This window comes from Delphinus delphis, chromosome 16, assembly GCF_949987515.2.
Source record: "Delphinus delphis chromosome 16, mDelDel1.2, whole genome shotgun sequence".
Classification (NCBI taxonomy): Eukaryota; Metazoa; Chordata; class Mammalia; order Artiodactyla; family Delphinidae; genus Delphinus; species Delphinus delphis.
In genome coordinates this window covers 26,203,823-26,220,941 of record NC_082698.1, presented here as the reverse complement: position 1 = coordinate 26,220,941, position 17,119 = coordinate 26,203,823, and the positions used below count along the sequence as shown (strand labels likewise).

The following is a 17,119-nucleotide window of genomic DNA, read 5'->3' as shown; positions in this document are numbered from 1 at the left end:
ATGCCCAGCAGCCACTGCCAAACCGTGCACTGCAACCGAACTCTACCTAACTCCACCTCTCCAACTGCCCAGCGCACTTTCTCCTTTTTTATTGGTTTCTCAGTACTGTCACTCAGAGAGTCCTCATATCCGTTGGTTATTCCCTGCCTACCCTTTTCTTTCTCTTGTAATCTCGCCTCTTTAGGCACTACCCGCCTCCCGAAGCCAATTTCCTTTCTTCGATTGGATTGCTGGAATGCCACTTTTCACGATGCCAACCTATGATTGGCTGTGCGCGGCAGGGCTCGTGCAGTGACCAGGCAGCGGGCTAGACTGAGGCTAGTTACCACGTCAGTGAGCTGACAGGGCAGGTAGCCGGCTCCACCGCCCGTTCCGGCCGACTCTTCCTGACTGATTCTGCGGGCCTTCACTTCGGCCTCAACTCCCAGAAACGGGCTTCTTCCCTGCTCCCATCTGCCACCAGAGCCGGGAGAGCCGCTCGGGGACGCCTTCGGGGCCTGGGCTGGACATGAGCAGCGGCTGCCGGTCCTGGGACTAGGCCCCGCCATTTTGGATCCGCTGACAGGTCAGCGAAGTCTCTTCTTAGAGTTCCAGTGTCATGAAGGCCGCCCTGACATAGCGAGAGGGACTAAGAGGAGGAGGGCCCTTAAACTGAATGAGCCGGGGTGGGTTAAGGACGCAGGGGCAGGAACGAGACGAGGGAGAGATTGCTGTGGGAGGGAACTGGGAGAGGTGTAGGGGGCAAAGGTCAGGCCCCTGCCGCCGGAGGGACGACTTCAACTCTGGCCTTTCAACCCTTGCGGGTACCGGAATCCTCCCTGTGTTTCTAGGCTTAACCTAGCTTTCAGTTTCTCTCTTCTGGAGCTTTTTGCATCCTAAAGACTCCAGTCCTCAGAAGCTGAAAGCAAATCTGAAGAGTATTGTATCTATTTTTCAGGGTTGATTTTTAGACCTTAGATATGAGAGTCTCTCCAGATTTTGTGCAGCGCCCACTTCTGTGTGACTGCCTCATTAATTCAGCTGAACTGCTTCATTAATGATGATGAACTAATGCAACCTAGACCAGGTAGTGAGAAAAGGTGTGGAAGGACTGAGGCCAGCCTCCTGGGGACCTGGGCTAAGAGAAGGCTTTCCTTTTATGGGGCTGCTCACCTGCCAGTCTGGGACTGTATGTAAACACTGGACTTACCTTCTGAGCCTGTTTTTTCTTTTACACAATCTTTTATATTGTGTAATATTCTCTTCTGGTGTATGTTCTTGGTTGGCATTTCCTCCCCAGGTCTTCACTTGGCCTAAGGAGATGAAGTTCAGTCACAAGGAAGCCACTCTATTATGACATATTTGGACGAGAGCAGAGAGGGATTTGAGTACCTGTGAAGTTGGGCCTGTTATTTTTAGTGGGTAAGAAGAGGTCATGAGAGGTGTTCAGTCAAATAAAAAGTGGTAGGGTCAGGGCTGCAGAGTGAATGATGGAACAACCCCAAAACTATAGTTTATGGCACTATGATGATCTTTGATAAACTGCTGTATTGTAAAGCTATAAAAGTCCCTCAAGGGTAAAGAATGCCTTTAAAAATGAGGAAGAGTGTAGGTACAGTGTCTTTTGATACACGACATAGAAATTTGTATGCCTTTAAATTAGGTACACAAGGCACTCCTCTGAGCCCTGTGGAGGACGCAAATGGAAAGGTCCATTTGGGGATTGCTCTGTTCAGTTTATGTGTTTCTTAAAAGCAGTAGCAATGTATGTGCACCAGTCTAGCTAGAGCATGTCAACCTAAATGCTTTTCAGCATATAGTGGACACTCAATAAGTGTTATCTGTGCCTATTTATTTTATTTTTGGCTGCACTGGGTCTTTATTGCTGCGCGTGGGCTTTTCTCTAGTTGTGGCGAGCGGGGGCTACTCTTCGTTGCGGTGCGCGGGCTTCTCATTGCGGTGGCTTCTCTTGCTGTGGAGCACAGGCTCTAGGTTCACAGGCTTCAATAGTTGCGGCACGTGGGCTCAGTAGTTGTGGCTCGTGGGCTGTAGAGTGCAGCCTCAGTAGTTGTGGCACACGGGCTTAGTTGCTCCGCAGCATGTGGGATCTTCCTGGACCAGAGCTTGAACCCGTGTCCCCTGCATTGGCAGGCAGACTCTTTACCACTGCACCACCAGGGAAGACCCCCCTAGGATTAGTTCTAGTATGTGATCCTGACTTGTGGCCTGATTCTAGCCCTGGCAGTCAGGACTTTTGCATGGTGAGGTAGTAATAAGAAGGATCAAAACCTCATTGTGTTAGAAGGGAAAACTATCTAGGTTCTAGAGTGACTAAACTCTGCTCTCCTGAAATTGTGTGTGTGTGTGTGCGCGCGCACGCACGTTGGTAGGGGAGATAGCATTGTTTATATTGTTTTTTTTTTTAATTGGGGTATAGTTGCTCTACAGTGTTGTGTTAGTTTCTGCTGTACAAGGAAGTGAATCAGCTATATGTATATATTATGTATACATATATTGCCTCCCTCTATGGGCCTCCCTCCCACACCCCCATCCCACCCATCTAGGTCAAGACAGAGCACCCAGCTGAGCTCCCTGCACTGTACAGCAGGTTCCCACTAGCTATCTCTTTTACACATGGTAGTGCATATATGTCAATCCCAATCTCCCAATTCATCCCACCCCCCTTCCCCCACCCCATGTCCACACATTCGTTCTCTACATCTGTGTCTCTATTCCTGCCTTGCAAATAGGTTCATCTGTACCATTTTTCTAGATTCCACATATATGTGTTAATATACGATATTTATTTTTCTCTTTCTGACTTACTTCACTCTGTATGATAGTCTCTAGGTCCATCCACGTCTCTGCAGATGACCCAATTTTGTTCCTTTTTATGTCTGAGTAATATTCCATTGTATATATGTACCACATCTTCTTTATCCATTCATCTGTTTATGGACATTTAGGTTGCTGTATTGATACTTATTGATTTAAAATAAATGGGGTGGGACTTCCCTGGTGGTGCAGTGGTTGAGAATCCGCCTGCCAGTGCAGGGGACACAGGTTTGATCCCTAGTCCAGGAAGATCCCACATGCTGTGGAGCGGCTAAGCCCATGGGCCACAACTGCTGAGCCTGCACTGTAGAGCACGCAAGCCACAGTTGCTGAGCCCATGCGCCACAACTACTGAAGCCTGCACAGTCTAGGGCCTGCGTGCCGCAACTACTGAGCCTGAGTGCTGCAACTAATGAAGCCCGTGTGCCTAGAGCCTGTGCTCCGTAACAAGAGAGGCCATACAAGAGGCCTGTGCACCGCAACGAAGAGTAGCCTCTGCTAGCCGCAACTAGAGAGAGCCCGTGCGCAGCATCGAAGACCCAACACAGCCATAAATAAATAAATAAATAAGAAAGTAAGTAAATAAATAAAATAAGTGAGGTGGAAATGGTATAGGAAACTGTTTGCATTTTAACTTGCTGATCTATATTGTAGAATTTCCAAAAAAGTAATTTAGAATGGCTAATGAAATGACATAGTCACCTCGGGAAGTATCCAGGTTTGATGGGTCTGCCTTTCTCATCTGGGTTGATATGCCCTGTTGAGCCCTGTTGAGTTGATAATGCTTTGCATAATAGGCAATCTAGTCTTTGGGTTGATAGTGTGACCAGTTCAGCATCTTTTCAGTTGGGCCTGGAGGTTAAGTCAGGCAACAAGATTTTACCTTTTCTTACTTTAAAAAGTCATTTTCTGGATAGGAATAGTTCTTTACTCCCAGCCCCCATCCCAGATCAGAAAATTTGTTTTTCCTTCAAGACTCGTATTTAAGCTTTTTTTTTTTTTTTTTCTTCAGCTTCTTTTTAAAGGTGGTGGTAGACAGTATGTTCTAACCTTGACATTGATGCTCATTGGCACAGTCGGAACTCAGGTTGTAGGCACATCTCCTCATGAGTAGCTGGGCACCAATCCCAGTTGAACTCGAAGTTCTCAGAGTTACACTACTAGTTCACTTCCCCATGTTCCAGAAGGCAGAATGACTGCTACTTTTAGATAATAACTTCATTGATAGGGTACTTAGACTGGCTAGTGTGAGCAGCTGGAGAGGAAAAAGACACAGCTCCTGCTTTTGAGGAGACCCATTGTATTTATACAGTACTCACTGGAAGGATCAGCCTAGTCTTTTTACACCACTTCGGTTGATTGATCACAGTCTGTCCCTGTGGTTCAAGGTGACTAATTAGAGTGATTCTGCTGTTGGGGTAATTGTGGGGTTGAGTTGAAGGGAGAAAGGGAGGTTCATTTTATCTCTGGCTGGAAGAGCTTTGTAAATGTAATTGGCAGGTGTTCAGTTTTTATTGTTCCTCTTTTTCTGTATTTCAGTGTGTTCCACAGCAGTTGTTTAAATTAAATGAAAATGTAGTAGGGCACTGTGGTGATTTGGGGCCCCAGTTGCAGTGGATGGGATCATGGAAGTAATGATTTGTTGCCATCATGTAAATAAAACAGGGATTACAAGCTCAAATGCCTGAGTATCAGGCAGGTAATGTAAATGAGGGAAGTGAGCCAGGAGGGAATGTATTAGGATGTACTAGTGACTGTAGTGTACTGGAATGTGGGCACAGTATGACCATTCTTCCTATTTTTCAAGAGAAACTGGGAATTCAGATCATTGTGTTTTAAACTGTTGGCAACTAGTTAAATTATTTAAAAACCTTTTACAGGAGGAAAAATGTATGTCTGTGGACTAGATTCTGCCTGATGACAGTGGAGGATGACCCCTGATATACAAAACGGGCAGGCCTTATGAGACTTAATCACTGCAATTCTCTACGTACAATCATACAGACTCACTTTGTTTTTCCTTTTTATTTATTTATTTATTTATTTTTGGCTGCGTTGGGTCTTTGTTGCTGCATGCGGGCTTTCTCTAGTTGCGGCGAGTGGGAGGCTACTCTGCGTTGCAGTGTGCGGGCTTCTCATTGTGGAGCATGGGCTCTAGGTGTACGGGCTTCAGTAGTTGTGACATGCGGGCTCAGTAGTTGTGGCTTGCGGACTCTAGAGCACAGGCTTAGTAGTTGTGGTGCATGGGCTTAGTTGCTCCGTGCCATGTGGGATCTTCCTGGACCAGGGCTCGAACTTGTGTCCCCTGCATTGGCAGGCGGATTCTTAACCACTGCACCACCAGGGAAGCCCGCAGGCGGATTCTTAACCACTGTGCCACCAGGGAAATCCTCCAGACTCACTTTTTTTTTTTTTAAAGAACGATATGGGGGGGTTCTTTTTATTTATTTTTTTATTTGGCCGTGTTGGGTCTTAGTTGCAGCATATAGGATCTTTCGTTGCGGCACGCAGGCTCTTCGCTGTGTGCAGGCTTCTCTCTAGTTTTGGCATGTAGGCTGCAGAGTGCACACGCTCAGTAGTTGCAGTGCACGGGCTCTCTAATTGTGGCGCATGGGCTCTCCAGTTGTGGCACGCAGGCTCTAGAGCACACGGGCTTAGTTGCCCCACAGCATGTGGGATCTTAGTTCCCCGACCAGGAATCGAACCCACGTTCCCTGCATTGGAAGGCGGATTCTTAACCACTGGGCCATGAGGGAAGTCCCCAGGCTCACTTTTTTTTTTAATAGATTTATTTATTTATTTATGGCTGCTTTGGGTCTTCATTGCTGCCCCCGGGCTTCCTCTAGTTGCAGTGAGCGGGAACTGCTCTTCTTTGCAGTGTGTGGGCTTCTCATTGCGGTGGCCTCTCTTGTTGCAGAGCACGGGCTCTAGGCACACAGGCTTCAATAGTTGTGGTGCATGGGCTCAGTAGTTGTGGCTCGTGGGCTCTAGAGCATAGGCTAAGTAGTTGTGGCACATGGGCTTAGTTGCTCTGAGGCATGTGGGATCTTTCCGGACCAGGACTTGAACCCGTGTCCCCTGCATTGGCAGGCGGATTCTTAACCACTGAGCCACCAGGGAAGCCCACCAGGCTCACTTTTTAATCTTTGTCGTACTCAGCCAACTTTCACCATTAGTTGTCATGTTCGGTGCCCTGAGTGGTTAAAAGATGAGTGGGGGAAAGAAGTCTTGTTTCATTTTTCATCTCCAAGCTGGCAGAAGGGGCATCTTAGGACAACTTTGAGCTTATCTCAGTAGCTCACCTTGCATATAATTCTTGGGATAACCTCAGAATCTCCATAGAGGGAGGAGGGGGAATGGCAGAGCTGAGGTACACTGGTCACCTGATTATCAGGTTGGGAGGATTTTCCAGTTGTATCCTGTCAGGGCACCAGCTTTTTTCTTGGTTTGATTTTCTCTTACCTCCACCCTTTGAGTAAATTTCTTGAGTCTAGCAAGTTGTTTACTAGTTTAGTAATTTTGGGTCACTCTCAACAAAACACAGAACTATGGCGCGTTCCTTGGCTAGCTCTGGAAACCTTAAAAACTCTGTGTCTTTGGTGCTTCTCCGGGATGTTTGAGAGATCGAGTGAAAATAAACCTCAGAAGGGCCAGCTGATGGTTGTTCAGCTCCCTGGTACCTTCTTTCCTCTCAGAAAGCCCATCAGGGTTTTCGTGGTTTACATAGCTCTGTATTAGACATCAAAGCACCATGAAAAAGAAAAAAAACCTGCGTCTTTGCCTTTGGAGAATCTAATTTCTAATTGAATAAGAACAACTTTTAAGCAATGAAGAAAAAAAATAACTTAATGGTCTACTAATAATCTATTTAGTATATGTGCTGCCGAAGCGAGTACTAATAATCTATTTAGAACCAAAGAAAATAAGACACATATATACATATGGGAAGAATGGACAATTACATAAAGAATTGTATATTTCACAGAAGAAATGTGAACATGCAAATAGCATATGAGAAGACTTCAGGAAGATACATGTGAAAACAGAAGCATTATGATTTGACTGGTGGATAAATGTGGGTTCTTTTTGTCCATAGAGTGCCTAATATGGAAGATTTGTAACTTCTAGTACAGAAACAAACATGGGATACAGAAAGAAGGTTTGCCTGCCTGGCGTAGAGTCCTTGTCTTCTATGAAGTAATTGTTCTCACAAGAGGTGGATGTGAGCTGTACCAATACTGAAGAGTCAGTCTTGATATTCTTTCAGTTATTCATTTGTTCATTCAGTATTTATCATTTTTCTTACTATATGTTAGGCATTGAGGATAAAAAGGTGATAAATTATGGTCTCTTTCTGAGAGGCTCATAGACTCATGGGAGAGAGAGATTAAATAAATAATTATAAATGAGTATAAGATATGTTTAAATAGAGGTATGTCCTGTGCCATGGGGTGACAAAAAAGGAGTACTAATACTCTCTGGGGGAGTGGGTTAGCCAGGCAAGACTTAACAGAGCAGGCATTATCATAATAACAGCCAACCTTTTTTTGGGTTTTAATATTCCTAATAGCATGCCAGGCCTTACAACAAATGGGTGAGGAGGTACTATCTCCATTATGCAATGCAGAACTGTAAACTGGGAATCAGAGAGGCTAAGAAACTTGGTTAAGATCATACAGGTAATAACAGTCAGGAATACCACTGTGGTATTCTGATTCTCTCATTGACTTTTGGATGGAATGAGTAAGGGTTAGGGTTTATACAGCATATAAGGGACATCAGTGTCCCCAACCCAGCTTAAAAACAGAACATTACCAAAACTGGGGCAGCGGGTATGCCCTTCCCTATTAGTCACGTCTCCCCTCCCTTAGCCAACTGTTGTAAATTTTTTGTTCATTTCCCTGGGGTATAGTCTTAGCAGTGGAATTGCTGAGGTATAGCATATGAACTTCTTCAGCTTTGCAAGATAATGCCAAATTGTTATCCAAATGAGTTGTATCAATTTACAGACTCAACAGCCACTTGGTCTGTATTTTTACCAACTTTTGGTATTGTCAAATTAAAATTTTGTGCTATTTTGGAGGTGTAAAATGGTTTCTCATTAATAATCTTATTTTGTAATTTTATTGACTATTAATGAAGCTCATAGTCTTTTCGTATATATATTTACTGTTTGTATTTTCCTTATTCTGTGAAATGCCTGTTCATGTCTGTTGCCAGTTTTGGGGAGGGTTTATATGTCTATCCTTATAGTTTTGTAGCAGTTATATTATGGATATTGCTTCTTTTTTTTTTAAATTTTTATTGGATTATAGTTGCTTTACAATACTGTGTTAGTTTCTACTGTACAGCAAAGTGAATTAGCTATACGTATACATATATCCCCTCTTTTTTTGGATTTCCTTACCATTTAGGTCACCACAGAGCATTGATAGAGTTCTTTGTACTATGTAGTAGGTTGCCAGAAGTTATCTATTTGATACATAGTATCAATAGTGTATATATGTCAATCCCAATCTCCCAGCTCATCCCCCCACCCCCACCCCAGCCCCTTTCCCACTTTGTATCCATACGTTTTTTTCTGTGTCTGTGTCTCTATTTCTGCTTTGTAAATAAGATCGTCTATACCATTTTTTTTCAGATTCCATATATATGCGTTAATATGTTATTCGTTTTTCTCTTTCTGACTTACTTCACTCTCTATGACAGTCTCTAGGTCCATCCATGTCTCTACAAATGACCCAATTTCGTTCCTTTTTATGGCTGAGTAATATTCTGTTGTATATATGTACCACATCTTCTTTATCCATTCTTCTTTGCTTCTTTATTATATGTGTTACATATATTTTCTCCCAGTTTGTGATTTATCTTTTCCTCTTTTTTATGGTGTCTTTTGAATAAATGTCTTTAATTTTAACATGGTTTAATTTACCAGTTTTTTTTTATGGGTTCTGCTTTTTGTTTCCTATTTAGGTACGTCTCCCCTATGCTGAAATTATAAAAATATTCTCATATATTTTTTTGGCCACGCCACGTGGCTTGTGGGATCTCAGTTCCCCAACCAGGGATTAAACCTGAGCCACGGCAGTGAAAGCGCTAAATCCTAACCACTAGACCACCAGGGAACACCCTCTTATATTCTAAAAGTTTTCAGGTTTTGCTTTTTTACATTTAAGTCTTTAACTCATTCTAAAGAGAATTTTTGGTATTCCATGAAGGATCCAATTTATTGTTTCTGTTTCTCCTGCTTTTGTTTAGATCTAGAGGGAGTTGCCAGTTGCAGAATGCAGCAAAGCACCATTGTAATCCTATAGGCCCAGCTTTAAACAGATCGTGCTTTCAAAGAATATATGTTGCTCGCAGTCTCTGAGCAGATAAACCACTAGCTTATTTGGCTGGGGGATATTCGTTGGTGTGTATTTGGTCATTCCTTCTCATATTATTTCTGATAAAAGGTAAACCTTAAGTTCTTTTCTACCATACTCGTGAGGTCTCTGCCGGCCTTTGTGACCTTACGGCAAGGGGTTCTAGGCCATTGGCTACCAGACAGCAAGTGGTTCATTGGAGCTTCCCATTTGAGCATCAAGGGCAAATTCCCTTGGGAGATTCTTGGGTGAGGAGACATGCTCAGGCTTGGAGGGAGATTAGGCAACTCTGCATAGTCCTTGAAAATAATTCCTCTTTATTCCTGAGATGTTTCTTTTTTACTAAGAAACTTAAGACAGTGATTTTTTGCTTAGATCTTTGCTATCTTAGAAAATTGTTAGCTTCTGATGCCTAATGAATTTTGATTGAGTGTTAGGTTGATTATTTCAGTTGGTATCCCAGTTCAAAATTTATTTCCTCCAGAAAGCCTTCCAAATAGCATGTAGATCCTATTAGATCTCAGTTAAGTCCTGTTGACACTTTTGTTTGCAATTTGTAGTGTAGTGTTTGTTATTTACTTGTTGCTGTGTTGTTCTCAGTATAGGTGTTTTCTCTCATTCTCTTAGTTCTTTAAAAGAGAAATTAAACGGACTTCCCCAGTGGTCCAGTGGTTAAGACTCTGCACTTCCACTGCAGGGGGCGCGGGTTTGATCCCTGGTTGGGAAACTAAGATCCCACATGCCGCGCAGCACAGCCAAAAAAAAAAAGAGAGAGAAATTAAATATTCTTATTTTATAGTGGCCCCCTCCAGGCCCCCCAAAATATTTTTTACAATGATAGGTAGTCTGTATATGTACTATATATATTGAAAGCCCTCCATGATATGCTCCCCCTACAACTTGCTTTTCTAGCTTTACATGCTGTTATTCTCCTAGGAATAATGTTCCAACAAGTCTGGAATAATCATGACCCCCTAAATACATATTGCATTTTCCTACCAATAAGCCTTTACTCTTGCCGTTCTCTCCTTGTGTTTTTGACTGTTTGAATCCTGTCTTTCATTTGCCTTTTCAGGGTCCTCTGCCAGAAATAATTTTCTTTGCTTCACTACTGTGACACTGTGTATCACTTATGTATTGGAGATATGTATGGGTTTGTGTGTAGATGTATGTGTTTAATCTACTAGATTATAAATTCCTTGTGGGTGGGTAGGGACAATTCTGTATGACTCTGTCTAGCATTTTGCTTAGCATGTGCTAAGTAATATCTGGTTGACTGAAATAAATGTTTGTTAGTTAATTAACTTTGATTGCTGCTCTTAATCATTTATACATGGAATAATACAACTACTTTTCTGTAGCGCCTACTCATTAAAAAAATCTGTTAATTAAAATTTAAAAATAAGTAATATATGTATGTGACACAGAATTCAAAAAGTACAAAAGAATATGTAGAGAAAAATAAGTCTTCCTCTCACCACTGTTCCCCAGTTCCTTTCTCTGGAGGCAACCTCTGTTAGGAGTTTTCTTTCTTTTTTTTTTTTTTTAAATTAATTAATTAATTTTTGGCTGCGTTGGATCTTCATTGCTGCACGGGCTTTCTCTAGTTGCAGTGAGCAGGGGCTGCTCTTTGTTGCGGTGCGCGGGCTTCTCATTGCGGTGGCTTCTCTTGCTGCGGAACACAGGCTCTAGGCGTGCGGGCTTCAGTAGTTGTGGCATGTGGCTCAGTAGTTGTGGCGCACGGGCTTAGTTGCTCCATGGCATGTGGGATCTTTCCAGACCAGGGCTCGAACCCCCCCTGCAATGTGTCCCCTGCAATGGTAGGTGGACTCCCAACCTCTGTGCCACCAGGGAAGTCCCTTAACATCTTTATTGGAGTATAACTGCTTTACAACGGTGTGTTAGTTTCTGCTTTATAACAAAGTGAATCAGCTACACATATACATATATCCCCATATCTCCTCCCTCTTGCGTCTCTCTCCCACCCTCCCTATCCCACCCCTCTAGGTGGTCACAAAGCACTGAACTGATCTCCTTGTGCTATGTGGCTGCTTCCCACTAGCTACCTATTTTACATTTGGTAGTATATATAAGTCCATGCCACTCTCTCACTTTGTCCCAGCTTACCCTTCCCCCTCCCTGTGTTGTTAGGAGTTTCTTAAAAAAAACCTTCCAGGAACTTCCCTGGTGGTCCAGTGGTTAAGAATCTGCCTTCCAATGCAGGGGACATGGGTTTGATCCCCGGTTGGGGAACTAGGATCCCACACGCCACAGGGCAGCTAAGCCTGCGTGCCTTAACTGCTGAGCCTGCACACCTCAACTAGAGAGCCTGTGTGCCGCAAACTACAGAGCCCACGTGCTCTAGAGCCTGCGTGTCACAACTAGAGAGAAGCCTGCACGCCACAACAAAAGATCATGCATGCTGCAACGAAGATTCTGCGTGCCGCAACTAAGACCCGATGCAGCCAAAATAAATATATAAAAATAAATAAATAAAATAAAATGTAACGTGTATTAAAAAAAATCCAGAGATCTAGAGCATATTCATCTTGCCTAAATAATTTAAGGAAGGAGAGATACTAGAGATTTTATCTTTTCTTTTCTGATACTTTTTTTATTTTTTGGTGGTACGAAGGCCTCTTACTGTTGTGGCCTCTCCCGTTGCGGAGCACAGGCTCCAGACGCGCAGGCTCAGCGGCCATGGCTCATGGGCGTCAGCTGCTCCGCGTTATGTGGGATCTTCCCGGACCAGGGCACGAGCCTGTGTCCCCTGCATTGGCAGGCGGACTCTCAACCACTGCGCCACCAGGGAAGCCCCTGATACTCTACTTTTGAATTTGTTTATCTTTCTTACACTTCTTGGTTCTCCTCCTCTTCATTGTGGTATGTTCTCATCATTGAATCTTATCTATTCATTGAAGAGAACATTGTTGTGTGTCTAGAGCATTTAGTCTTCTGAGAGTAACCTAGTTGTTTCTTTAAATTGTCTTTAAAATAAGTGTTGTCTTTTGTTGGGTTCCCTTGTGGATTGGGAGAGGTGTTATGGGCCTGGACAAAATTTGTACTAGTTCTTTTTTCCTTTATCATAGTGGTTTTCATTCTTCTCACTTTCTTGTGTAAAAAATATGCAAATAGAGCTACTTTCAGGGTGCTTTTCTTCCCTCCATGTCTCTGGCTCAGTTTTCTTTTAGATCCTACTGAACTCTGTAAATGCCTCAAGGGCAGAAATTGTATCTCATTTCTTTCATAATTATTAATTTTTAATTATATTGATGGTACAGTAATATGTTCTCCTTGTAAAAAATTAAAATATAGATAAGGCTAAGTATCCTCTGATTACACCCTGATTTCATAGTACCTTCTCTAGAGATGACTATGATGGTTGAGTTTGGGGTACATCTGCCCAGACCTTTTATTCTGTGTTATATATCTCTTTATATGCCTGTACAAAATACATTACGTATACTTAACAACATAGATGACTCACAAACATAATGTTTCAAGGGAAAAAGGCAAATTGCAGAAGAATACATACAAAATGATATTAATTATACAAAATATAAAAATATGCAGAATGATACATATTGTCTAGAGATACATATCAATGAAGTAAAAGTATAAAGCAACATAAAAGTTTAATAAACATCAGATTAAGAGTAGTGGGACCAGGGCTTCTCTGGTGGCACAGTGGTGAAGAATCCGCCTGCCAATGCAGGGGACACAGGTTCAAGCCCTGGTCCGGGAGGATCCCACATGCTGCAGAGCAACTAAGCCTGTGCGCCACAACTATGAGCCTGCGTTCTAGAGCCTGCGAGCCGCAACTACTGAGCCCGAGTGCCACAACTACTGAAACTCGCGTGCCTAGAGCCCGTGCTCTGCAACAAGAGAAGCTACCCAATGAGAAGCCCGCACACCATAACAAAGAGTAGGCCCCACTCGCCGTAACTAGAGAAAAGCCCGTGTGCAGCGACAAAGACCCAACGCAGCCAAAAATAATAAATAAATAAATAAATAAATAAGTAAATAAATTTATAAAGAAAAGAATAGTGGGACCTATAGATGAAAGAGAGAAGGATGTAATTAGGGAGGACACACAGAGACTTCAGTTGTACTGTTCTTAATCTGGATACTGGTTGTTATATTCTCTTTATATCTTACTGTATGTTAAATACGGTATATTTTTGAAAACAAAAATCTAGTATTTTATGTAAGGTCGGTTGGTTGGTTGGTTTTTACATAGTTGGCAACATACAGTCATGCATTACAATTTTTTTTTCATTCCAGAGTATGCCTGAAGCTCTTTCCATGTCTTATTTGCTTTGTATCCTTAGCACTCTGAAAGATGCCTTATGCATAGTAGGTGCTTATTAAGTAAATATTTTTGGAATTCCTTTCCTTACTCTGTTAGCCTTACTTTTTTAATTTTCCTTGAGCCTGATATAAATGTTTGTCTAACTGTATGTCTCCCCTACTCTGCTTTCTATCCCTTTCGTTTTTTAAAATTTTGTCTTTTCTCAGGAGGATTTCTAAACAATGGGAAGTGATTAGGTTGATTTTACATGTTCCTAGGGTTTTCTCTATGCCAAGAAGAGTCTACCTTACAGTCTGCTTATTAGCGATTTCCTGCTATAAGCAAGTGAACTTGACTTTTCAGAACTTTTCAAAGGTTGCATCACTGCCACTGTCCAATTTTCTGGAGCTGACTTGGCAGAATGGATGTAGTCTATAAATTGACATTGTAACTGTGGTTCCAGACCAGGGCTATTTTTCTAACAGCCTTCATTCTTTTCTTTTAACTTAAACCTTCATTATTTATTGAGTTGATAAAAAAGGAAGAACAAAAGGAAGATCTGAAATATTTCTTTAACAAACTAGCAACATGGATGTATCTGCATATCTGTATGATTCGTAGGAGAGATTTGGGGGACAATTGACTTTGAAGAATTTGACATGCTTGTTAGAGGTTGTTGAGGTGCCTTTGAAAAGTTTCTGGTGTGATGCTTTTTGAGTTGTATCTTGAACTTGCAGAGACCTCTAGAAGAGCCAGGTAGTTGGATTCATAACATAAGATGGGCTTCATCCCATCTTAGTATTACAGGTGGGAAATCTTGGTACTGAAAAGTTAAATCGTAGTTCTGACCTTATCAGATACTGATTTAAGCATGGATGTGCTCTTGGGTAACCAAATATTAACTAACTTTTCTCTTCACTGTTTCAGTAGGTTTGCCAGGATGGTGGATAAAAATATTTACATCATTCAAGGGGAAATTAGCATTGTGGTTGGGGCCATCAAACGAAATGCGCGATGGAGCACCCATACTCCACTGGTAAGTGGGCAGTGGGTAGAGAACCTGGTCACTGAGTTGCTGTAGGGAATCTAGTGTGTGGTTAAAACAATAATCAATTTCCTGATAATAATGATAATAGTAGGAATTCAGTGTTTTTCAGAAGGGTTTCAAGGACCGTTTTGTTTTATTTCAACTAGAGTCAAATTTATAAGCTGCGTTTTTTTCTCTGGAAGCCAAAAGATGATACCATTTTTCTTCTAGCTGCTTTCATAAACAACTTAAGCAAACACTTGGGATCTCTTTTATATGCCTAAAAATGTCAGAAAGATTCCTTATCTTCTAATTCCCAAGAACTATAACTAGCTATCGAATTCATTTCAGTTAGTTTAGTTATTGATACATGGAGTATGGCTTGGTAATGGTACTCCTTGGGAATTCAGCAACTTTTCTTATATAGAGCAGACCATATCTTGCCAATCAGATGAGTAAGATTACCTGTTGTAAAGCGGACTTTCTTTATTGTATTTGTATGTTCAAGGATATTTTTTGTACAGTTGTGTAAGACAGTTTTTGGTACAATTTAAAATTAAGTTTAGACATTTCCAACTTGGTGAATATGTATATGTGTGTTTAGAAATTTCTTATGTTCATTTATAAAAGTGGATTGTAAAAAAAAAAAAGTGGATTGTATTAGAAGTACGAGTGGAGTCAGGAATGTCTTAGAAATGAATATGTGTGATTATGATGACTATGAAGAAATAGAAAAGATAGAATAATACATACATCTTAGTCTGTATGTCTCAGTCTGTTTGGGATGCTCTAACCAAAACCAAATGCCAAAGACTGGGTAGCTTATAAACAACAGATTTTTTTTTTCTTTAAACAACAGATATTTATTTCTGGGGGCTGGAATTTCAAGATCAGGATGTCAGCATGCTCGGGTGAGGGACTTCTTCTGGGTCTCAGACTTCTCATCGTATGCTCACATGGTAGAAGGGCAAGGGAGCACTCTTGGGCCTCTTGTATAAAGGGCATTAATTCCATTCATGAGGAATCTGCCCTCATGACCTAATCACCCACCTTAGGATTTCAACATAGAAGTTTTTTTTTTTTGTGGCCGCGCCATGTGGCATGTGGGATCTTAGTTCCCCAACCAGGGATCAAACCCGCGCCCCCTGAAGTGGAAGCACAGAGTCTTAACCACTGGGAAGTCGCCAGGGAAATCCCAACCTAGAAGTTTAGAGGGGACACAAACATTCAGACCATAGCACATATAAAGGACCTAGCAATCTATGGTAGCTTGAGTGCTATGGTCATGGTGTAGATTAAGCTTAGTATTTCAGGATGTACTGTTTTAGGTAAGCCCAGAGTACTTCTATGAGATAAGAGGTTAGGGAACTGGAAAAATGAACTATAGCTAACTTTCTTTTCTTCAGAAGGAAAACTGAATTTTCTGGTTGGCTTCAGAGAAAGAGCTCTTGATCTGTCCTTTATTTCCTCTTTCCTCTTGGCCTGATAATGAATTTTTTTTTTTTAATTTATGTGTTACAGGATGAAGAACGGGATCCTCTGCTGCATAGTTTCAGTCATCTAAAGGAGGTTTTAAACAATGTAACAGGTAAGTGATTTATTGCAGGGATGGGCAGACTTTTTCTGTAAAAGACTATATGATAAATATTTTAGGCTTTGCAGGCTGTAGCAACTGTGCAACTACTCAACTCTGCCATTGTAGCTCAAATGCAGACTCAGATAATACTTAAATGAATGAGTGATAAATAAAATCTTCTTTTAAAAAACAGGCTGCAAGCCAGCTTTGGCCCACGGGTATAGTTTGCTCTGGTTTACTTTATTGCTGATCCTTCCTAGTAGAGTGTCCCGTTTTAGTGGGGAATCAGCATTCGTACAATTATAAACTTCCTTCATTGCTTGAGTTATAAATAAGTTATTTTTGGCTATTTTTTGGTTTTGTTTTGTTTTGCTTTAACTACTTTCTTTCTCTAACTTAAGTATTCTATAAGATAGGAAGTGGGTGGCACAAGTGAAGTTTTTAATACTTGCAGCAAAACCCTTTTCTTACAGAAAATCATTGTTGGTTTTAGGGCCTTAGCTCTCTGTAATGCAGATCTTTTAGTCTTCTCTTGTTCCCAGAATCTTTTGTGTCACACACTCTGCCCCTGTTTTCCTAATCATAATTATGTTACATAATATTCATGTGTTTAGAATTTTCAAAGCCACTTTCATATTTATTACTGTATTGAACTGTTTTCACTTATTTATTTATTTATTTTTTGTATGGGGAACTTCATTTTTTCTTCTAGTTTCATTGAGATGTAACTGACATACAGCACTGTGTAAGTTTAAGGTGTACATATGCTTTGACTTACGTACATTATGAAATGATTACCACAGTAAGTTTAGTGAACATCTATCATCTCACATAGATTCAAAATTAAAGAAATAGAAAAAAAAGGTTTTTTTCCTTGTGATGTAAAACTCTTAGGATTTACTCTCTTAACAACTTTCGTATATAACATACAGCTGTGTTAATTATATTTATAATGTTGTACATTACATTCCTAGTACTTATGTATCTTATAACTGGAAGTTTGTACTTTTTGGCTGCTTTCATCCAGTTCCTCCTTCTCCCACCCC

General features: G+C 41.4%; 1 protein-coding gene across 5 annotated transcripts in view; it reads left to right on the top strand.

Annotated features, from left to right (window-relative positions):
- The first annotated feature begins 334 nt into the window (after nt 1-334).
- The window catches only part of GBF1 (golgi brefeldin A resistant guanine nucleotide exchange factor 1), a 122,389-nt gene continuing 105,604 nt past the window's right edge, over nt 335-17,119 (top strand). For all 5 annotated transcript variants that reach the window (XM_060034195.1, XM_060034196.1, XM_060034197.1 and 2 more), the window contains exons 1-3: nt 335-565; nt 14,398-14,506; nt 16,019-16,085. In XM_060034195.1, coding sequence (XP_059890178.1) covers nt 14,411-14,506; nt 16,019-16,085 — 163 coding nt within the window. In that variant the 5' untranslated portion in view covers nt 335-565; nt 14,398-14,410. The remainder of the gene's footprint in view (nt 566-14,397; nt 14,507-16,018; nt 16,086-17,119) is intronic.